The sequence below is a fragment of the Bombyx mori genome, chromosome 19 (genome assembly GCF_030269925.1).
Source record: "Bombyx mori chromosome 19, ASM3026992v2".
NCBI classification, from domain to species: Eukaryota; Metazoa; Arthropoda; class Insecta; order Lepidoptera; family Bombycidae; genus Bombyx; species Bombyx mori.
This window is the reverse complement of record NC_085125.1, coordinates 4,115,178-4,139,406: the sequence shown is the minus strand read 5'-3', so window position 1 is coordinate 4,139,406 and position 24,229 is coordinate 4,115,178. Positions and strand designations below refer to the sequence as shown.

General features: G+C 41.6%; 1 protein-coding gene across 1 annotated transcript in view; it reads right to left on the bottom strand.

Annotated features, from left to right (window-relative positions):
* LOC101739897 (uncharacterized) overlaps positions 1-24,229 on the bottom strand; it is a 33,478-nt gene continuing 9,249 nt past the window's right edge. Inside the window, exons 5-21 of the mRNA XM_038017546.2 lie at positions 24,003-24,143; positions 23,159-23,255; positions 22,794-22,889; positions 21,439-21,576; positions 19,898-20,038; positions 18,742-18,861; positions 17,372-17,760; positions 16,087-16,433; positions 15,244-15,430; positions 14,056-14,226; positions 13,057-13,228; positions 11,907-12,028; positions 10,532-10,734; positions 7,681-9,152; positions 5,442-6,922; positions 4,809-4,939; positions 1-3,725 (exon numbers count right to left, since the gene is read on the bottom strand). Coding sequence (XP_037873474.1) covers positions 3,667-3,725; positions 4,809-4,939; positions 5,442-6,922; positions 7,681-9,152; positions 10,532-10,734; positions 11,907-12,028; positions 13,057-13,228; positions 14,056-14,226; positions 15,244-15,430; positions 16,087-16,433; positions 17,372-17,760; positions 18,742-18,861; positions 19,898-20,038; positions 21,439-21,576; positions 22,794-22,889; positions 23,159-23,255; positions 24,003-24,143 — 5,467 coding nt within the window. The 3' untranslated portion in view covers positions 1-3,666. The remainder of the gene's footprint in view (positions 3,726-4,808; positions 4,940-5,441; positions 6,923-7,680; positions 9,153-10,531; positions 10,735-11,906; positions 12,029-13,056; positions 13,229-14,055; positions 14,227-15,243; positions 15,431-16,086; positions 16,434-17,371; positions 17,761-18,741; positions 18,862-19,897; positions 20,039-21,438; positions 21,577-22,793; positions 22,890-23,158; positions 23,256-24,002; positions 24,144-24,229) is intronic.

Genomic DNA, 24,229 nt, shown 5'->3' with positions numbered 1-24,229 from the left:
TACGACATAAAATTTACTTAATCACCTTAAATCCTAATCACGTAAATCACAAACATAAACTTAAATCAATTCTCATCCGACAAGACTCGAACATAAAATAATAATATATAAATCTTTTCGCTTTAGGATAAATTTCTTAATGCAAAACCGTGACGTGTTCATTCATGAGAATGATAAAATTCTTCATTCATCGGTGATACGCCTGATTTAGTTTGAACGTAGATTAATTAGCATTTCAATGTACAAGTATATTTTGTACGTGCAACAATACACAAATCACTATTCATTACTGAATATACTTATAAGCTACTTCGTTCATCATAAACGATTAATAATTCTTATTTATTTGACGAAGGGTCTACATTTAAAAGCCTAAAAGTTTTTAGATAACAAAAAATTGTTTATCTCCTTCCCTTTTTATTGTAAAAAAGAGAGAAAGAAAAAAACACGATTTATTAAATTATATAATTTTCACAAGTAACCAAAATTCTTCATTCCGCAATTAGTTTTGTAGGTATTAATTTATGTATACGCATTCGATAACTTTACTAGTTCTTTCGATTTGCAAATTCAGACTAGACATTCAGATATTTTAATAAAGAAAAGAAAAAAGACATAAATAAAAATAATGTTCATCTGTTCAAAGTTGTTTCACAATGAATTCAAATTTTTCAAATAACAACAATTCAGTTTGTGTTTTTGTTGTAGTAGTTGTGTAGCATCGTCTTTATTCGCCTCTCGCTCGCGCACGCACTAACAGAGTGAGAGACAAGTACAGTCAAACCTGGATAAGCGAGAGTTCAAGGGAGCACAATCTCATTCTCGCTTATAGAGGTTTCTCACTAACCCGAGTTTCTCGCTAATTCTCCCTCTGAATTTCATTTCGCGATTTTCCGGATTCAAACGCATTCACTATTTTAAGTTTATCACTTAATGACAGTAGTTTAATTTTCCGTTTTAACATGACGCAGAACAGAACTTTCCTTCGCAATTGATTAACGATAAACTGAGTAAGTCCAACAAACAGGACGGTACACAGGCACACGTATCCATTCGAAAAGAATGCGATAAAATAACAACGTTATTTAGTTCCACGAAATAGAATAGGTTCAATATTGACGAGAAAACAATACAAAAACAATGGAAGGAAGTTCCAAAAGTTATGAAAGAGTCATAAAATAGCAGATGTTAAATTTGTAATTTGTTTTTTTATTTGTTCCTCCTAAATAATATAAATAAATAAAGCTCGACTGTCGCTTATAGAGGTATAAATAAGTAGCAGTCTCACTTACGGAGGTCCATGAGGGAAAAACGACTCTCTCTTACAGAGGTTTCTGTTTCTCGCTAATAGAGGTTTTGGGAGCTTAAAATGACGGGTCCTGGCTATTACTCTCACTTATAGAGTTTTCTCACTTATCCAGGTTTGACTGTATTCCTATATCAGTATCGATAGATCAACGCGAGTGTATCCTCAAAACTCTTTTATAGAATTAAAATAGTCCGGTCCCACAGCATTACAAGCGTATTAAAATCAGAGATATATATAAATCACGATAAGTTCACATTGATTAGTTATACGGCAGACAAAATCAACAATAACGACAAATCTAGAATAGGAGTTTCTTGTTATTTTTAAACTTTAGTATTCTTAATACGTAAACGTTTTTAATGTTCCGAACATAATGTATTGTGCATGCTGTTTTTCAAAATTATTAATACAAATGAGTCGTCTATTATCAAAGGTGGCAATTTGTGCATTTGGACAAAAAAAAATTATTGATATGTCAATACAGATTGATTTGAATATAATCGTCTCCTTCAAAGAATACGGTTCAAAACCTGCATTAAATAAAGGTTAATAGTTAACCTGTTATTTATCTAAGATGTCGTTCCGAAGAGTTTTGTGACTGCCAATGGAATAATAAGTCAATAATTCGGTTTTCTGATTTACCAATCATTGTCCAAAATCAGATTGCCGGCTTTGATAATAGTCGACTCAAATATACGATTGAAACATATATCAGTGGTCGTGTAGTTCATCAAATTTGAAAATTTAATCATCATAGTTTTTTTTTCATGTCAACAACTTATGATTACAATATTATTCGAACAAGTAATTTTTCATTACAAAATTGCTGTTCTATATTTAAAAAAAATATACTTAACGTCCTTTTAAAGTTTGCACAGTTTCAACATCCAATAAAATAAACTAATTGACCGATCTGAATTTTTTTGAAATTTCAACTGACTAATATTTTAAGTAATATTTAGTACAGTAAAAATATGGTTTTCTTGTTTACTTTTTTTCTTTTATTCGTTCCACTCCAAAGAACATTCTAAAGAAGGAATTAAAAGCTTTATGATGACGTCATTCGTGGAAGGCAAGACAGTCCTCTTTAAACGAACTAACAAACATGAGAAACGTCGACAAAAGGATTCAACCAAATAAATACTGTTTTTCAATAATACTGATTTCTCTATTGTTATATGTTTGTACGAAAAGCAAACGTATTAAATAATATCGACGGTTAAAAGGCTATTTCGTTTGATTTCAAGCGACATTTTTGCAACATTACAAGAGAGCTATGAAAATTCAAAAAATTTAGGAAATTCTTAAAACAAAAATACTGGTTCAGCTATTTGATTGGAGTAAACTTGATTGAAGTTCAATTAAAAACATCCAATTGTTGACACTAATCACTACGTAGTATAGAATAAAACAAAGTCGCTTTCTCTGTCCCTATATCCCTGTCTGCTTAAATCTTTAAAACTACGCAAGGGATTTTGATGCGGTTTTTTTTAATAGATAGAGTGATTGAAGAGAAAGATTTATATGTATAATAACACCCATTAAATAGTGGAGAAATCAATAATAAATTACAGTTTCCGAAGCGACGCGAGGGCGGGTCGCTAGTACCAAATAAAACGGACTTTTAATTACAAAGATCAATGCCGCGTATTAAGCCAAGTCTCTGAAACTAAATAGCCTTTCCCTCGATATGTAATATTTTTTCAGAATTATTATATATAATATATTTTTTCAAGAAAACAATTAATATTGTGTATTGATTCGCATGAATGAAATTATTTATTCGCTTACCTACGTATTCTATTTAAATTGTTTAAAAACTACAAAGTTTAAATTTTAAAGGAAACTACGTCAGTTGAAATTATAAAGCATAGACAATTTACAAAAAAAAAAGAAAAAACGTAAAGACGGCACTTCCACGGACGTTGTGCAATTTTGAACACATTAAAATACATCATAGGTATTGCTTGGTAGTTATTTGTTGATTAGACTTATTTAAATGATGGCGATATATATTCAAGATTAATGTTATTATAGAAGTAATACGAGCATGCTAATTTGCTATGCGTTCTGTGAAGTGCCATTAAAATTTGTCAATCAATATGCTCAAACTGATTTAATGTCTCAAAAACAATAAATTGACAGCTGATGATTTTTTTTTCTTTTTTTGCAAACAAGAAAATGTATTGACAATTTTTAAGGCGAATTAAGGACGCGTGTTTAAAAAAAAAGCTGCTTTAGTTTTATTAAATTAATTAAAAAAAAACACGTTGTATATAGACGGCACCAAACTGCGTTCCATAATAGTCTTCACTTATGTAACATTTTTTAGTAGATTTTCAGGAAAGCCTCAATCGTTAATCCAATTCTATGATGTCGTCTATGTTATCAATGTCGAAATCTTCCAGGGACATTTCTGAAATGAAAAAAAAACAGATCTTACATCGCTTATCGATTGACATGGCATTGACAGGCGCAGTTGGTCGACAGCGCGTCCCGGTTTAATGGGTGGGATAGCGTTATAACAACTGAAAATCAAATCAAATCAATTTTTTTTTATTCAACATAAATGAAAGTACATACTTGTTGAACGTCAAAAAGAACTACCGCCAATTCACAAAAACTAGCCTCCGTCCCGAGAAGAACTGGCCAGAAACTCAGCGGGCATATCTTCTTTTTTTGTTTTAATATTAGATTTTTTTTTTAAATATTAATTTTTATAATGAGTATTATAACGTAACAATTATTGCAATATTGAAATGCCCGGAGCGAGCAACTCATTACCACTTTGTGCAATCTTCTAAACTGAGACTTCACCCCTATTGTTTTAAGGTCTATTATGGCGTTCGCATTGATGTTGTTGATACTGGGAGGACGGTGCAATATATAGCTTCAGTCAGCTTTGAGCCGATTATATCTAGGACAAGCTTTTGCCCGCGACTCCGTCCGCGTGGAATAGTTACTTTGGCATAACGCTAAATTTTACCCCCCCCTTCATTTACGTAGAAAGAGAAAATATTTATGAATTATAGGATGTTAAGGAAGCTATTTAAGCCCCTATTTTGAAACATTCTTTATTGGTGTTCCACTTGTATTGGTCTTACCGTGATGTTTTTTTTATTTTTTTAATCCTATCTAAGCTGAGCCTTGAGAGGCTATTCCAGTGTAACCTTAACTAGTAGGTGAGCTCACGGGGCTCAAACCTGACGACGTTGCTAACACGAACCCTAGCAAGAGCAGTGCTTCGCAGAATCTACCACCGGATCGGAAACGCGACCCACTGAGAAGATCCGGCGAGAAACTCAGTGGGCTGTGTCTGAGGGACCGTGATGTTATATAGCCTTATAGCCTTCCTCAATAAATGGGCTATCTAACACTGAAAGAATTTTTCAAATCGGACCAGTATTTCCTGAGATTAGCGCGTACAAACAAACAAACTCTTCCGCTTTATAATAATGTCGGAGTTCTAGTAAGGCCAGTAGCGCACCGGCCCACTCACCGTTAACCTTCCGTTTCTTCGCGGGCTGCTGCGGCGGGGACGGGATCGTTCTCTTCTTGGTTTTGACGTCTTTCATCACAAGCTTCGTCGCGAGTACAGGTTTTACTTTCGTCAGTATGCTCGGGCGTTTTCTGTTGGCGAATTTTTATTTACATTAATCAATATTAGCTGTTTATGGTAAGCGAGATTTGAGAATTTTTTTTTATTGCTTAAATGGGTGGACGAGCTTACAGCCCACCTGGTGTTAAACGGTTACTGGAGCCCATAGACATCTATAACGTAAATGCGCCACCCACCTTGAGATATAAGTTCTAAGATCTCACTATAGTGATTCATCACTATTGACTATTATTTATCAAGAAATTGAATGGGGATTATTTTTTACTGGTGGTAGGACCTCTTGTGAGTCCGCGCGGGTAGGTACCACTAACATACTTATTTCTGCCGTGAAGCAGTAATGCGTTTCGGTTTGAAGGGTGGGGCAGCCGTTGTAACTATACTTGAGACCTTAGAATTTATATCTCAAGGTGGGTGGCGCATTTAAGTTGTAGATCTCTATGGGCTCCAGTAACCACTTAACACCAGGTGAGCTGTAAGCTCGTCCACCCATCTAAGGAAAAAAAAATTGCTTACTTATTATCGTTTACTGTCTTTATCGTCATCATCTTTGGTGCGATCAAACATATCGTTTTTTTATGCAACGCGATGTTGCTGGGCTTGCTGACGATGGTCACCGATTTACTTAGCGGCAGCTTGGAGGTGGAGGCGCTCGTTGTGTGCTTTGAGGGCGCAGTTACCGAACTCACGGGTCCTAGCTCCGTGAGATTTATAACGGTCCTGTTGTCGGCCGGTCGGTTCGATTTGGGCGCTCTCTTCGCTTTTGGCTGCGCGTTCCATTCACACGTTTTCGATGACGAAGCTATCGGAGCGTCGATCTGAGCTCTCAGCTTTTTAACAGGCAGCAACTTGACGGTTTGTAATCTATTGGCGGCTTTGTGCGAGGGCTCGGGTTTCGATAGCGGATGCGCGTCGTGCGCCATGATGTGTACAACGTTCTTAAACATCGACATTGGTTCTGGCGGCGCTTCGGCCGGCGCCGGCGCCCGGGGCTCCTGCGACTTCACCTTGTCGACCGGGCTCACGACGTCTGCCGTGCGAGGGGGCTCCGAAACGCTCACGTGGGTTGGGGGGACCGCGGCGATTGGAGGGGCGGCGGTTTTCACAGCTAGGCTTAGAGATTTCCTATTGCGCCCGTACGTGAGTACGACTGGTGGCGCCGTGGGATTCGCGGCTGCGATTGTTTCGGCGGCCGGCGGTTTCGGTGTCCGTTTGGTGTCGCCGGTGATGTACTGCGGCGGACCGTCGGAGCGCTGGGGCGCGGGGACCGGCGGGGTGTACGATATGGAGACGGGGTGCGGGGGGGCGGGGCCCTCGTCGTCGTCGCTGTCCAGACATATACAATCCGCCGGGCCCTGCGTAGAGGCGGCACGCTCGGTGTTCACGACCGCTGCTTGATTGTCTTCCGGTATCCGGGGATGATCGGGGCGACCAAGGTATTGGGGCAATCCTGTTGCTGTGCTGTAGTCCCTTGAGGTTCCGGCCACGACTTTGTTCGCGGAAGAGGTCTGCGTGGAGGGAGTGGGCGCCGGGCAGGAGACGGCGGGCAGGATGTCGCTGATGATGACGTCATCGTCGTCGGGCAGGATGCACTCGTCGCTAGTCAGCGTCGTGTGGACGGTGGCGGGCGCGGGCGCGGTGGGGCGCTGGTACATTCTGATCGGGACGACGTGTTTCCTAGGTTCGTGCTGCGACAATTTCTCGACATTCGAATCGTCCTTTTGTTCGAGGCTGCCCTTCGGATGTCCGTTGATTGCAGTATTCAGTCCAGTTTTTTTATTTCGTTGAATGATGAGCGGCGGTACGCGGGGCGGGTGCGGGGGCGGGGGCGGGTGCTCGTGCGTCCTGACCGTTGGTTCGTTGGCAGCGTCCTCTTTGATCTGGTTTTCTATATTCATCAAGGATTTCTTTAGGAGACTCGCCGCTGAATATTCAGCACTCCTCGTCGGTTTCGACATCGTGCCGTGCAGTTTCGTAAGAAGTTCGACGCCTAGTTCCTGTAAATGAATTTCAATTTAAAATTTTATAGCGCGCCTATAACATCCCTATTCGTTCTACTCGTGGGTCTTGGAGGGGCGTGCGTGCGGGCGGGGCGGCAGAGACGTCGCCGGCCAAAACCACGAAACTTCGAGAAACTAGTCAGTCGATATAGCACCATTGAACTATACCTCAACATCGATATCATTAAAAACTATACACCTCAAGCTGGGATAGTTTTAATAATTGGTTATAATTTCCTATTTAGGTTATTTTAAGCATTACCAAGCTGTTGTTAACCGATCATCAGAGTCTCTTAGCATTAAAATAGAAATTATGCAGTCGTTTAGACACGAGACCCGCATTTCAGTTTCAACACAATTTTGGTTGTATTTATTTGTATTTTATCCCTTCGAACCGGAAACATCAAATTTTTATTATTTATCTTAAAACTTAATATTTGATTTTGTCTTACTGGTGGGAGGACCTCTTGTGAGTCCGCAAGGGTAGGTACTACCACCCCGCTTATTTCTGCCGTGAAGCAGTAATGCGTTTCGGTTTGAAGGGTGGAGTAGCCGTTTAACTATACTGAGACCTTAGAACTCATATCTCCAGGTGGGTGGCGCATTTACGTTATAGATGTCTATGAGCTCCAGTAACCACTTAACACCAGGTGGGCTGTGAGCTCGTCCTCCCATCTAAGCAATAAAAAAATTTAAAAAAAAAAATGTTTCCGAAGCGAAGCGAGGGCGGGTTGCTAGTTGTATTATAAAATTACCTTAACGGCTATATCATAGATGGGGCCACTGTCGAGGAGCTTCCCCGTAGCTTCGACTTCCTTGAGAGCTTTAAGCGTGCTGTACTGGGCGGCCAGTAGCGCCGCGTCGCGGTCCAGCTTAGGGTTGCCGGACAGGTACGTGTGGGCGACGATCTTTATGAAGTTCTCGTTTGTCAATAGTAGCGGGGGCAGATTAATCTTTCCTTGTGGTTTCTTTTTCTTGCTCGTTTTGGGCGTGTACGTGATCTTGTTGGTTTTGACTATGGGCTCGTCGTCGTCGCTCAGCGCGATGGCGGCTTCGGGCTCAGCGTTACTCACGAGCTCCACATCTATTTGAGCGACTTTCTTTATCTTAATCGGTCTTTCGGCTGACGTGTCGTGTGGGCGGGGCGCGCCGTGCTGAGGGTCCTTCGCTAATTCACTATCGTTTTCAATTAAAATGCTGTACGTATCATTGTCGGTCTCCTTGTTATTCGATTTAGCGTTTTTATTTTTTCTAGATCGCTCCGATGTCGTCGTCCGTTTCGGGCGGTTGGATATAACGCTGTTCACTTCGACGCCCTCGTCGCTGTCCACTATAACGTCGGGTGTATCGTTCTGTGGCTCCGAATCTAAGTCAACGACTTCAGCGTCTTTCGGAGGCGCGGTCGGTATGTTTGCAACTGTATTGACTGGCTCTCGTTCGACAGTACTAGATCGATGCATTTCTATATTATCACGTGCACTATTTGCGGGTTCCATATCGATAGTAGTTGTCATCTTGATTTTCTTTCCAGATTTCTGTTCTGTCTTCCGCGTTGGGTTCGTATGTGCGGGTTCGGTATAGGCGGGTTCGGTATCCAAATCGCTGTCGTCATCAAGTAGATTCGGCACGATCATGTCGAGGTGTCGTTCCGCGGCTATGGCCGCTTTCCGTTTCGTCCGTCTGCTTCCCACAGACGCGTCTTGACGTTGGGCGGCGCTCGTCTGCGGCGCGTCCGGCGGCGTCGCGTCCGGCGGCGTCACGTCCGGCGGCGTCGCGTCCGGTCCGACAACGTGCGTTTGCTTTAGTCCTTCCTCGACTACGCGTCGCTTTATCGCCTCGCACACCATGGCGATGGCGACGGGCATGGCCATCCAGCGCTGCTGCAGCAGCAGGCCGGCCACGCTCATCGCCACCGCGTCGTCGGAGGGGCTTCCCGTCGACACTATCATCCGTACTTTATTGACAAAGTTAAGTAAGTCTTCGCTTTTACTTATTTGGAAATTGTGGTTGATTAGTATGTTCCTTATCTCGTTGATTAGAGATCCTTGGATGCTGCTCTCGGCCGCGCTGTCCTGCGGGGGGACCGCGCTGTTTTTCTTTCCTCGTTTCGTTTTTGGAGCTTCGTCTTTTCTTGGCGATGGTTGCGGAACGGGCGACTTAGCGTACTCGTGGCCCTGAAGCTTGCTCGATATCCTCGTGTTGTTTGCTGCGAGTTCATTTTGCATTTCTGTAAAAATAATGAGAAAACGTTAGATTCTTTCGTGCATGACTAAGTTAAGCCATAAAGTACAAAGCGGAGTTAGGCAGCGGCTTTGCTCTGTCCCTGGCATTGCTGAAGTCCATGGGCGATGGTAACCACTCACCATCAGGTGGGCTGTATGTTCGTCCACCTACCTACAAGGGCAATAACTGTCGTCGTGGCCTAACGGATAGGACGTCCGGTGCATTCGTGTTGAAGCGATGCTCCGGTGTTCGAATCCCGCAGGCGGGTACCAGTTTTTCTAATGAAATACGTACTCAACAAATGTTCACGATTGACTTCCACGGTGAAGGAATAACATCGTGTAATAAAAATGAAACCCGCAAAATTATAATTTGCGTAATTACTGGTGGTAGGACCTCTTGTGAGTCCGCGCGGGTGGGTACCACCACCCTGCCTATTTCTGCCGTGAAGCAGTAATGCGTTTCGGTTTGAAGGGTGGGGCAGCCGTTGTAACTATACATGAGACCTTAGAACTTGTATCTCAAGGTGGGTGGCGCATTTACGTTGTGGATGTCTATGGGCTCCAGTAACCACTTAACACCAGGTGGGCTGTGAGCTCGTCCACCCATCTAAGCAATAAAAAAAAAAAAAAAAAAAATGTATTTGTATAAATATATGTATGTATGTGTATGTAATCACTGGATTGGTACACCGCGCGTAATTCGTTTCCAAACAATTCTTGTCCAATTGATGGTTGTCTGGAACGGATCGCTCTTAGCGATAAGACTGCCAATTGTACTTTTTTGTATTTAATGTATCGTATTGTTTTTGGAACGAAGTTCCTTATGGGACGATGCGGAGGTACCCTAACCGGGAAAAAAGTCCGCAACGTAAGATTTTTATAAGTAATGCACACAGTACTTAACTTTGTAATAAAGTACAAAAAATAACATATTTTTTTATCATCCATTAACCACGATATCAGAGCGTTCGTTTGCGCAATACACTAACTCTTTTGCAAACAACCGTGAATGAAATGTACCACAATAAGTTCGTACGTTACCGAATGACCGTGGGTTGTTGCGAAACCTACAGTTTTATTTTTTTTATATCTCGAATAGAACTTAAAATTAATATTTTTATAATAAGGAACGTCGTTCCTGTCCGGTGTCCCACGACACCCCACTTTTTTTTTTATTGGTTTACAATAAAGAATACTCTCTCTCTCTCTCTCTAAGTGTAGAGATGTTTTTTTTTTGTTATTGCTTAAATGAGTGGACGAGCTCACAGCCCACCTGGTGTTAAGTGGTTACTGGAGCCCATAGAGATCTACAACGTAAATGCGCCACCCACCTTGAGATATAAGTTCTAAGGTCTCAAGTATAGTTATATGGTGTGGTTACGTTTGTGCGCGTGCTCCTGCTGGAACTGCATCCAGGCGGCGGCGCGCTCGTGCTCGGGCAGGCCGGGCTCGGTGGAGCCGCGCAGCAGCGAGTCGTGCTCGTGCACCGCGTGGATGGCGGCGTCGCGCGCCAGCCGCAGCAGCGCCACGTCCTGCACGCCCACCGCCACGCCGCCCGCCACGCTCGCGCCTGTCTCGTCGAACCTGCACAAACATACACGCATCTACATTGGTAGTAGTAGTAGTTTTATTTTTCCAATTGGAAAGGCAAAGGTATCATACCATACAGCCTAATCTTTTATATATTTTTTTATATGAAAAATGATTTTATGAAATGAAATCATATGAAATGAGATGAAATGACATGGGGTGAAACATAACCTCAGTAAAATGGTGGTCGTTTACTGAGACTTTTTCAGTGGACTTTTTGGAGGATCCCGAGAAGTTACGTTAAGCGGTTTTGTTTCATTTTCCCATATTTGTGCACTTTCACAGATACTAAACAATTAATAAACCACCGTTATTACACATTGAAATCTGAAGAAACACTAAAAAAACAAAATAAAACAAATCACACAACTTCACACCTCGCGTTCCCGCCAAAAAGTCTCTCATTTTGATTGGGATTTTGGCGGGAACGCGAAGAGTGAAGTTGTGTGATTTGTGAATATTAGGACTATGTATTTAGTGTTTCTTCAGGTTTAAATGTGTAATAACGGTGGTTTATTAACCGTTTAATATCTGTGAAAGTGCACAAATGTGGAAAACTCAAACAACGACGTTGGATGTAGCTTCTCGGGGTCCTCCAAAAAGCCCACTGAAATAATTTTGCGGGTTTGATTTTTATTACACGATGTTATTCTTTCATTGTGGAAGTCAATCGTGAACATTTATTTGTTAAGTACTTATTTCATTGGAAAAATTGTTACATGCCGGCGGGATTCGAAGATGAATGCACATTTTTTTATTTTTTTTATTGCCTAGATGGGTGGACGAGCTCACAGCCCACCTGATGTTAAGTGGTTACTGGAACCCATAGACAACTACATCTACAAAGTAAATGCGCTCCCCACTTTGAGATATGAGTTCTAAGGTCTCAGTATAATTACAACGGCTGCCCCGTCTTTTTTTTATTGCCTTTGTAGGCAGACGAGCATACGGCCCGCCTGATGGTAAGTGGTCACCGTCGCTCATGGACGTCAGCAATGCCAGGGGCAGAGCCAAGCCGCTGCATACCATTAAGTACTACCTTCAAACCGAAACGGATTACTGCTTCACGGCAGAAATAGACAGGGTGGTGGTACCTACCCGTGCGGACTCACAACAGGTCCTACCACCAGTAATAAGTACAAGGTAATGTGAGTGGCACTAGTTACCGGTAGAGCTCCGTGAGCTCGGCGCTGTTGTAGTGGCGCTCTATCTGCTGCTCGTCCACGACGCGGCAGGCGACCGCTTGCTTCGTCACCGACCGCTCGTATATCTTCTGTTCCATTGTTCCCTGGATAACACGAGACATGTTTAGTGGCCGCGCGTGTCACATTCAACGCCTTTTGTTTTCCCTTGCATTAACAGTTACAGGGATAACTGTATGACATATTTATTATGGAAAATCCATGAGGAAATAACACATAACTCGCGTTAGTCACATGGAATTAGTAATTTAAAATTTGAATAAAATTAATAATTGAATATTATTTGAAATTTGATTGTATGTTTTTCGAGTTCAACCGTATAATAATATGTAGTGTACACTAAGTGTATCTAGAGTCTAGATACTAATTCTAAAAATGTCGCTCAAACCAAATAGCCTTTCACCCGTCTATATTTTATATATATAACGTGAACTGGACGACAGACGAAATAAACTGAAAAATAGACCGGCTTCCACAATTTTTTACAACTTCGTCGGTGGTGTTCTTGCGTGTAGCTTCGGTTTGCGCACGTTTATGAACAAGATAGGCTACCGTAGCCATATTAGAGTACATGAGAGGCGCGGACATTAGCTTTTAAGTTATTAAACAGAAAACTTTCGCCGTTGCCGAAACCGGCTTGCAACCATGGAGAATAGTTTTTTTTTCTTACCTAAGCTGTGAGCCTTGAGAGGCTATATCAGCGTAACCTAACTAGAAGGTGAGCTCACAGGGCTCAAACCTGACGACGTTGCTAACACGAACCCTAGCAAGAGCTGTGCTTCGCAGAAGCCGGCATCTACCACCGGATCGGAATCGCGACCCACTGAGAAGATCCGGCGAGAAAATCAGTGGGCTTTATCTATGGGTTAATTCGCTCGCCGAGCCCTTCGTCGCAAGCGACGGGTTCGACGAGAACGATGACCGGTGCTTGAGGTACCTAGAAGCACCGTTAGTGGATCGGGAGGATCCGAAATGACGTGTTTGGGGCGATGTCGACTGCTTTCCATTCTGTCCGCAGAATCGGGAATGTAATTACCTTCGGCCACGATGAGAGGGTTCTCGTGTCTTGCCGCTTTATCGAAGTGGGGAGGATAGCAAAGTAAAGTACACTTACCATGGCAACGAATCGATATATGTAGCAGTCCTTCCTCTGCCCGAAGCGGTAGACCCTAAAGATGCTCTGTATGTCGTGCGCCGGGTTCCATGACGTGTCCAGGATGATGACCCGGTTGGCCGCCGTCATGTTAAGCCCCAGCGAGCCCGCCCGGGTCGAGATCAGGAACAGTCTGCGCTCACAGAAAAGCGTTACGTGTTATTACCGCTGTCATTTCATGCTAATCAAAATTACGTCATCCTTAGATATGGAAAGACATTCTTAGTTTTTTTTTAGATATCAATAGAATACATATTTAGATATCGAAAATTTACCCCAAAAAGCCGGTCTAGTTGATTTTAATTAATCGAATTGATTAATATAAAAAGCTGGTCTAGTCAATTTTAATTAATCGAATCGATTAATATAAAAAGCCGGTCTAATCGATTTTAATTAATCGAATTGATCAATATATTTTGCGATACAGCCTCCATCCATACACATATTATTAGTACTATATACATATCGACGCTTAAAAGGCAAAAGTGACTAAGCGACAATAACTGCTTTGTAGATAAATGATAGGGAATAACCATATTCGATGTGCAAAAAAATATATTTCTAGGTCTATTAAAATCATTTCAATCCTACAGCTACTAGCTAGATTCTCCTACAGCTAGATTCGTTAAAATAAATTTTGTTTTCAGGTATTTCAACTTTCAATTAGTCTACTGTAAAATTCACGCATTGTCGTTTAGTCACGTTTGCCTTTCAAGCGTCGATATGTACTCTAGATATTAAATTTACAATTTGCGAGGCAAACTTGCATCTTCATAACATAACTCATTTAAGACTTTCGTCACTTGTCAATTAAACTTGTCAAGTATTTCAAGATTACGGTCGATGTGAATTTTTCTAAGTTGCTCAAGTCAGGAGACGTGATTGAAAAGCACTTGTTGCAATACTTTTGATGTATATTACGAATCAATATAATTTAACGACAATAAGGTGCTTGCTTACTTCGTCTTAATGTTGTTCTCGGCATTGAACTCTCTGCACCACTTCTGTCGGACCTCCGGGGGGACCGATCCGTCGAGACGGTAGTAGTCGTGACCCAGACTCCAGTTCTTGATCTTCCGTAAGAAGTACTCCAAGGCATCCAGCGTGAAGAGCGACGTTGAGAATATTAAACTGAAATTTAGATTGTCATTTTTATATTACAAATATTAAATATGTCGGAGGCGGTCATTAGTTTGGTAACAAAACGAAGAGCAGCACGATTCTTGAGAGACGGCAACACGATATAACAATCAATGTAGAATAGGGATCGCAGTGGATAAAATAAAAGTTACACTGTTCCAAAATGTTCTGTTATAATAATAATATAAAAATTAATTAACACTTTTATTACGCCTTGCTTATTTTTTAACCGTCTTCGCCATTTTCCTTTTCTCTGTCATTCTCTTCTCACTTTCTTTCCGTTTTCTCTCACTCACATCTTAACGCTCCGTTCCACACTCTTTTCATACGTTCCGTTCTTACCAATCCTACATTAATATGGTAAATGTCGTCACAATATGATACGATCGGATTTTCAGAAACGACAGAATATCACTGTAATGAAAATTTTAGTTATTTCTGAGGGTAAACAACAAAACAAAAGTTCTTCCACCGACAGCCCGAATGTTATTGTTGGGAACTTGTATATATGTATGCAAACTTATCTTGAAAATGTCATTAGCAGCATTCTGGAATCTATTCAATGTCTTGTATTCTATGATATCTACTCGGTAGATACTGTTACGCCGGTGAGAGTAACGCCATCTATGGCCGAATAGTCGAAGGAATATCGAAGTATCTAGTAGCACATAGAACGCTCGAGAAGTACAACGCCATCTATTGTCAGATAGCGGAAACACAATACTCGACTTGCGTGGAATATTCTCGATAACTCTAGGTATGTGGTATCGGTTATAACCGCGTTGCAGAGATGGCATGCAGTCAGTTAGTAATCGGAGTAACTGCTCGAAGCGAAACAGCGAACGGATCATCCGAAGCGAAGCGGAAGAAGCGAATTGAGAATTTTAAAGTGTTCTGTGAGTGTTCTAAGTGATAAATACAGTTTTAAGTTGTACTTTGATGGAACATTTATTTATCTCGAACCGCAGCGTGTAACAATACTATAGTTAGTACATGTAACGTACTCACACTTTATCTCCAAGCGCCGTGCACTCCTCTAATATTTGAAACACGGCAGCAAACTTGTTGGAGCTCTCGAGGCTGTCCAGCATCTTCCCGCCGTCCAGGTACTGGAGCCACCACACTTCCGTTTCCGCCGGCTTGATGTCCTCCGATGTTATGTCCTCGTGGGCGAGATCGTCCTCCAACTTCTCCGCTGCAAAGCATTAACCAATTCTGTACTAACGATTATGAGCAAATCCATAAACAATTGCTGCGATCAACAGATACATGTGTGTACCTTATACTTTATTTTTTAATCATGGTAGTGCGCGTTGTGGTAGGTAGTACCGATAAACCTATTTTTTATCGCGAAGCAGTAATGCGTCGCAGTTTGAAGGGTGACAGAGCCACTACACTATTGAACTGAGACACAGACCTCATGTCTCATGGTGTCTCGTGGCGCACCCTGTAGGCCGCGAGCTCGTGCACAGGTTCAAGTAATAATGAATATGAATATCAATTGTAGTACACATTGGTTCAAGGTGTAAATTTAAAATTGATTATTACATACAATAATACCCTTCTTATTAAAAATAGAACTAACGACAATTTCAAGGTAGTCCTGTATAATGAAGATTCCTAACAACATTCGGTTGGTCGGACTGCCGGCATTAATACTAGCTCTTATCTTTAATGTATCTTTTTTATTATTGCTTTATTAAATTTATTTAATTTTTATTGCATTGTATTAAATTAACCTTTAAATTATTATTAAAGTGACCCTTAAATTAATATTAGAGTGACCTTTAAACTAATAATAATGATAAAATAACCTTTAAATTAATATTGGTTACTCATATCATCGGTTACCTTTAATTTTGGCTTTCTCGTCTCTGGCTTTAGTTTGAAATATGTGTAGCACCTGAGGGTGCGACCAAATCTTCTGGAGGATGTGGAAGTCTTTCAGGATGCTGTTCTTTGTTTGTTTCCCGTAGTGCAGCAGGTAATGTTTGTACAGGTCCCACTGGCACTGCGTCAGCGCTATGAAAACGGTGTATTCATGTTTCTTGGGCAGATACGGGTAGAGCACCGAAGCTTCTTGCCTTTGTAGGCACCCTTCGAGAACTTTGTGCAGGATGTGCGTGCGAGCTTTCATAAGTCTTATGTCTTCTTGTCTCGAGTCGCGGTGTTGACCGTTCATGATGGGATTTTCGAATCTGTTTAGAAAGAAAAAAAAAACAATTGTTAAAACTTCTCTATCAACCATTCGTAGTATTAAACGGTAGGCAGCGGCTTGGCTCTGTCCCTGGCATTGCTGAAGTCCATGGACGACGGTAACCACTCACCATCAGGTGGGCCGAATGCTCGTCTGCCTACAAGGGCAACAAAAAAAAAAAAAGAATTCTTCAGTATAAAAAACGACTTACATTGCTTTACCAACTCGATAGTTTAAAAATAAATCAATATTTTTTTATTCGGACACGAATGTGTGAAATCAAAATGCTTGGACATATTGTAACAATTAATATAATTTTACGTCAATAGTCTTTATTAATGAATATGGAGAGATATAATATAATAATCGCAGACGAGTTATACTCGCTCACGTGGCCCCGACCGAGAGGTTTTCCTATGTACTATGAACCAGTTACTGATATACATACTTACGAACGTTTAAATATGTACATAATAATTAGATATTAAAGACCCAAATGCAAAGAACAAACAACGAATGTTTTCCTGATGTGGGAATCGAACATGCGACCCTGGGTCCAGCAACGGGGAGGCAAGATATACTTGGGGGATTTCGGTTCTTTCTGCGTTTTGTATCATACATTCCATGGGACGTGTCTTGAGGAAATGTTCGAAATGATCTCTCCATCTCCTTTTTACTGTCGCACTTCCCGCCACCGGAGCAGAGGTCATCCATGTGATCTGCAACCGCTGATTCCACCATACCATCCGGTTCTGAGTGTACTTCTCTCCATGGTGTTTTCAGAGCACTATGACATGTCCTTCTTCAAACGAGGCTTGCGGACAGTACTTAGATGTAGGCAACGACTTCGCAGTGGGCCTTGCGTTTCTGACATCCATGAGTGATGGAATCATTAAGTGAGCAGTATGCTCGTCTGCTTACAAAGGCAATATTACATACCGATTGGAAAACTCCGAGTACGTCCCCAGCAGATTCGGTTTGACGAAATTGACCATGCAGAAATATTCCCTTAGATTATTCTGCATGGGAGTTCCGGTGAGCACTATCCGGCGCCTGGTGGCGACGCGGCTCATGGCGACGGCGAGCACGGAGCAGTCGTTCTTGAGCAGGTGCCCCTCGTCGCACACGATGATGTCGGGCCCGGGGTCCAGCAGGGCGGTGCGGATCTTGTTGACGATGGTCGGCCGGATGTCGTCCAGCTCAGGGTCGAGCGTGGACAGACTCCGGAACAGCTCGTAGCCGATTATAAAGATACCGCCGCCGCTGTACCAGTCCTCGAGTTGGTACGCTCTCTCGTATGTCTTTTTCAGTTTGGACAGTTCGAATACCTGTTGGAATTGAAATAAGGTTTTTGAAGTGAAAACTTCTTAGAATCGTTGTGATTTCAAACCGGATGCAACGGAAAAAACGACAGGTAAGAGACACAAATACAAACCATGAGACAGAAATATACATACTATTTAATACAGTGCCATCTGTGAGATTTTTTAATACTAACGTGTGTATGAAAGCTCTTGTAGTGAATTTTAATTTAGGATTATACGTGAAATTAAAATATCAATTCACAGAGGGCGCTACCTTACAATTATTTACTAATGACAAAATTTTACATATACTTAAGACGTTTAGGATAATTGTATTTTAATTTTGGAAGGTTTCACTTCTACCACGTGTGAATTGCACACATTTTGTTTTTTTTTTTGTAATATTAACGTTACACGAGTATAACACAACACTTGGATAATTATCATTTAAATAGTATCAAGTATTAATTAGCTTCTATAATGATTTTGTAAGTTAAAGTAAATAAGCAAACTTAAATTTCATTACCACTGCAACAACAACAATCAATATTAGAATGTAGTTTCAGATAATTTAAGCTTATCAGAATTAATTACCTGAAGTTTCTTTCTCAATTTACGCGGCTTGAAAAACGTTTTGCATATTTTAGTATTGGTAATTTATATTAATCATTCCTAGGAACGGTGGACGAGCTTACGGGCAACCCGGTATTGGACGTAAATGCCGCCACCCACCTTGAGAGATGATTTCTGGGGTGTCAGGGGGCGCCGGCCTCGGTACTTTCAATAAAATTGTTATTCCTATGCCATTTTGACCGCGCGCTCACTAGAGGGCGCTGGAGTAATGATTGCACACGGGCGCTACAAGGGTTAGACTTGTCACTCATTTGTGCCAGTCTGTACAGTTTTTGTGGTCACCAACGGTTAAGGTGTTTTTTTTGTTAATTTGATTATATACTTTTTGATAAGTACTATACGTTGTACGTGAAAAAAGTTTTGCTTAGATACCTTTATTTGATTGGTTACAGGCCCGATCCATTTGTGGATCTCGTCGACCCAGTTCAGCACGGTCGATAGAGGGCAGCACACGAGCACCCGCTGGATACCGACCCCGGGGTGCGTCAGTACCTTGTTATAGAACAATACACAGAATATATGTTATTGTTATTGATACGAACTGTTATGCGGGGTCTCTCGATTAGGGTTTTAAAAAAGGATTTTTGAAAGAGTTTTCACTTTTATTAGTTCAATTACACAAACAATTAAATTATAGAAATTGGCAGAAAGGAGATATTGTTCAAGACCGCTCCCGATGGGTGACTAAATACGACTGGCTGACTCTCGGTCGGTAACTATTACCAAGAGATTTCTTACTATGCTTACTCAGCATCAGTGGTTATTAAAAAGGATGGAACATCACTTTAACTAACATGGGGGTCTGTAACAGAACGAATACTCCATTAAAACCACTTTCAAGATTGGATAAGGCCACACATTCTAGCCAGGTCTTTTGTTTTGCCTAGTAACCTCGTCGTTATGTTAGCTTCACCGGACGTGTATGCGCTTACGGGGATCAAGTCTGGAAGAATTGGTCAACCCTCGTCCTAGCAAGAGCATTGCTTTCAAGAACCTACTGCCGGATCGGAATCGCAATCCACTGAGAAGACCCGGCAAGAAACTCAGAAGAGATTTCGATTTCGATTTCGAGATTCGATCCATACATTTCACTTTAAAAAAAAATTTCATGCTCATTTGCCGTTGATGGCTACTGGATCCATGACTGACGAAAAACAGAACTATAAGGATGTATGCTTAGTTTTATAAATCAACTAGCTGTACCAGTCCGCTTCGCTGGGAATTTAAAATTAATATTATTATTTCTCACCCCCACAAAGATTCTCATCATTAACGCCCCCGCAACTGGTGTAGGGAGTCCAACACTCATATAAATATTAGCTTATCCATTAAGTACATGTATTTTCTACATGGATACCAAGTTTCAAGGTAATCGGGTGCACGGTTCAGTAGTTATAATGGAACATCCGTAAAGCCACTGTAGATTTATTATATATTAGTATAGATAGTTTAATGTTTACTTCAGGCTTGTATTTGACTCTCGTTTGTAGTTCGCAGACTATAAGATATTAGCGCGGTGTAGACTCACAGTGTGCAGCAGGGCCAGCACCTGCAGCGTCTTGCCGAGCCCCATGCAGTGCGCGAGGATGCAGCCGCTGCCCGGCTTCCCGGCCGCGATGTGCTCCACGCTCTCGAAGCAAGCGTCCCACATGAACTTCACTCCTTCGTACTGTCAAAATAATGTACACTTTAGTTACGAATAAATAATAAGTCAGGTAAGGAAGTCCTACTGGTGGTAGGACCTTGTGAGTCCGCACGGGTAGGTACCATCACCTGGCCTATTTCTGCCGTGAAGCAGTAATGCGTTTCGGTTTGAAGGGTGGGGCAGCCGTTGTAACTATACTGAGACCTTAGAACATATCTCAAGGTGAATGGCGCATTTACGTTGTAGATGTTTATGGGCTCCAGTAATCACTTAATACCAGGTGGGCTGTGAGCTCGTCCACCCATCTAAGCAATAAAAAAAAACATTATTTATGTGAGACTTTTTTAGAGATTCGATAATGAAACTGGAACAGCGACAAAAATAACAAACCAAAATCTGCTATGTGCAAAAACTCTATTTTGATTTTTAACGAGTAAAAAAATTTTCGTGTAAAATCTTATATTGTGGCGGGTAGCCATCACAGAACAAGATATTTCACAGATGCCTGAATCTCGCTTACGACATTTTCAAGATAAGCTTGCGTATATACAAGTTCCGAACAACAACATTCGGACCGTCGGTCTACCGAGCAATATCACCCGCTCGGTGGAAGATCTTTCCTTTGTCGTATATCTCTACAATATGAAGGTGAATTTTTAAGAACTATATCAAATGAAAGTTATAGATCAATATTAAGGCTATAGACACATAACAGTTTTTTTTATACGGTAGATAGGGCTGTGAACTATACGAAAAAGTCAAAAAGTAAAAATTTCAAAAAGTGCACATAGCAGATTTTGGTTTGACAACAACATTTTATAGGATGTGGCTGGTGAGAGAATGCCCCATATACTTCATTGAAAGTTTGAGTTGCATCGCGTGTGTACACGTCCTGTAGACGTTACGGCGTCTATGGGTAACAACCGTTGGAAGTCGCATGGGCGCACCAGACCGTATCTCAGACTTGAAACTAGAAGGCGTTGCTTCGCAGAACGACCTTGCACATTTTTTTTCTTCTTCTTTCCTACCTATGCTGATAGCCTTGAGAGGCTATTTCAGCTTCGCCCCAAGGGGTAGATGAGCTCACGGGGCTCAAACCGGAGTGGTGCTTATACTGGCCCTAGCAAGCGTAGTGCTTGGCAGAATCTACCACCGGATCGGAAACGCGACCCACTGAGAAGATCCGGCGAGAAACTCAGTGGGCTGTGTCTATGGGTTAATTCGCTCGTCGAGCCCTTCGCCGCAAGCGACGGGTTCGACGAGTACGGTGACCGGTGCTTAAGGTAAGAAATGACGTGTTTTGGGCGACGTCGACTATTTACCATTCTGTCTACAGGACCGGGTATGCGACCTTGCACGCTCGCCGGTATCAATACGGAAATGCATCCGTTGGCTCGTGTCGGCTACTGAACAAACATGCGGACCTGGTGAGCCTTCATGACCTTCGTGAAGAAGGGGTGTATGGTGACGACGGGACGGTTCTCCTCGAAGTCGTACTCCAGGCAGACTTCGTCATTGATCACCATCACGTTCACATCCTCTTCGCAACCAAGATGTTCTCTCTGGAAGAAAATACATTTTTTGTACCTACTGATAATAATGTTTGATGGAAACTATTGTACGAGAAACAGTTAACTAGTGATATCATAATATCGTAATTTCAGATTTTCGTTTTTATTCGTGATTTTGTGTTTTAAAAAAAAAAAAAAAATTTTATTGCTTAGATGCTTCGATGACCTCACAGCTCGTATGGTGTTAAGTGGTTACTGGAGCCCATAGACATCTACAACGTAAATGCGCCACCCACCTAGAGACATAAGTTCTAAGGTCTCAGTATAGTTACACCGGCTGCCCCACCCTTCAAACCGAAACGCATTACTGCTTCACAGCAGAAATAGGCGGGATGGTGGTACCTACCCGCGCGGACTCACAAGAGGTCCTACCACCAGTAATTAATTGTCATAGTACCAGTACGATAGATACGGTACGAATACTTCTCTAGACACTTAAGGCACAGTGCACACATTACAGCATTTATTTATTTATTTATAACTTCATATACTAGAAAGTATAAAGGCGGACTTAATGCCATAGGCATTCTCTAACAGTCTACCTTAGGGGAGTGCAGAGATGAACCTTGGTAGGTGTAGTGTGAAGGTGATATTACTTAAACACATGTGTATATATAACATACATAATATTTATAGATACAAATACTCGTACTTAAATAAATACATACACATAAATATATAGATATACATTAATATATACATATAAAAACATATATAAACAAATATTATCAATTAGATGACTCTGCTAACTCTCCGAGAAACAGTTTTCGAGCCTTCGTCTTAAACGTTAGTTACAGCCCTAGACACGTCCTTACGGATCCATCAGATCCAATAACCTTTGCATTAGACGCCTTCAGCTCTAACACTAGGAGCAGGCTTAGGGACCCCGGTAACCGTACTCCTCGAACTCAACAAAGAGTTCGCCGTGCAACCTAACCCATGAATCAGCTCGCTGAGTTTCTCGCCGGATCTTCTCAGCGGGTCGCGATTCCGATCCGGTAGTAGATTCATTCGCGAAGCAGCTGCTCTTGAGCTGTTAGGTCTCCTTCGGAGGCGCCCGGGTAGCTGTTAGCAAATCCCACCCCTCCTGGCTGAGCCTTTGCTCGCCCACCTGTCCTGGTGAAATTGGAAAGGCCTACGGGCCACCAGTAATCCTTCAATCATAAAAAAAAAAACCTTAGTTACATATTATAATATTAGTAACTCACCAGCCTGGTTTGTCTCGCAAGCAGTCTCCGTTTCCTCTCCAACTCCTCTACGTTGGCCAGCACAGTTCTATGGGTCAGCGATTTTTTGTCGATCACCTGAACATAATAATATCGTATACATTTTGTAACGTGTGTCTGAATAATACAAAATACATGTGGGATTTGCTCAAAGTAAATAGCAGTTTTTTGGAAAAGTAACAAAATTTCTTAGATAACACGTCGTAATCGTTCACACTCTTGCTATGCCCGATCGCCATCTTGATCATTTCCCTTCCGTCCCTTTCTTCCTTATACATTCATCCCTTTTACTCGAAAACGTTCCGTTTCCCACATATATTTGAGAAAACAAGTATTGATCTCGGTACCTTTCTAATGTTTCTGCGACCTTTGAATAAATGGTTTCCACAGCCCTTCCCGCTTGGTCCGCCCTCGGCTTCCCCATATAATTCTTTCGACAGGGTTCTGAAGAGAAACAAAACCTATTTCATTTATTTAAGCGACGGATGCCTGTATACGATTCGGCCATATTTCGAACTGTGAGACAGAGAAATGTTGTCTAATCTAAATATAGTGATTATCGAATGGTGCACGCAGCGGTAGGCAATGGCTTGGCTCTGTCTCTGGCGTTACTGACGTCCATGGGCGACATTAAGTACTTACCATCAGGTGGGCCGTATGCTCGTCTATCTACAAGGGGAATAAAAAAAAAACGGTGCGCGTGCAACTTGGTGCACGTGAAAGGAGTGAAACTTTTGCGGTGTAGTATTGTGGTTTTCGTCATTTTTAGCGTACAATATAATTTCTCTTGTAATAGGGAATGTTGTGTATAAGAGAAACGACCCCTTCACCATTTATATATTTAAATTATAGAAACATATATTTTTTTAATTACTTCATCAACAATAAAATGTAAGGTAGTTAATATGTTACTACCATCTATAGGAGCAATGAGAAACTAATAACAAGCCATCTAGTGGCCTACGCCCGTAAACAGCATGTGTATAAGATAAACGACTTAGCTCGCTTTCTCCCTCTTTCAAAAGTTGAGTGGTCCGTGAGACGCTTCATCTATTTTCTCGCTCTCGCTCGTTCTAAATTATATATTTTATCTCTACCCGTAACGAATCATTGGCGAGTTAAATTTTACTCTTAACGCGTCTAAAGAAGTTTCACTTCAAAAATTACATATCACAAACAAAATTGACATACTTAAGTTGTTTTTCTCGTTCCAGTAAGAACTTTTTAGATTTCCGATAACGCGGATTGCGCGTCCGCTTCCTCGAGTCGAGTCCGTCTCCGCGCCGCTCTATGAACTCATTCACAAGCTTGGCACGTTTGGCGTCTTCCACGCTGTGAACATGTTAACAAAACGTTATATTATGCCTTTGTTGTTATTGGTGGTAGGACGTCTTGTGAGTCCGCACGGGTAGGTACCA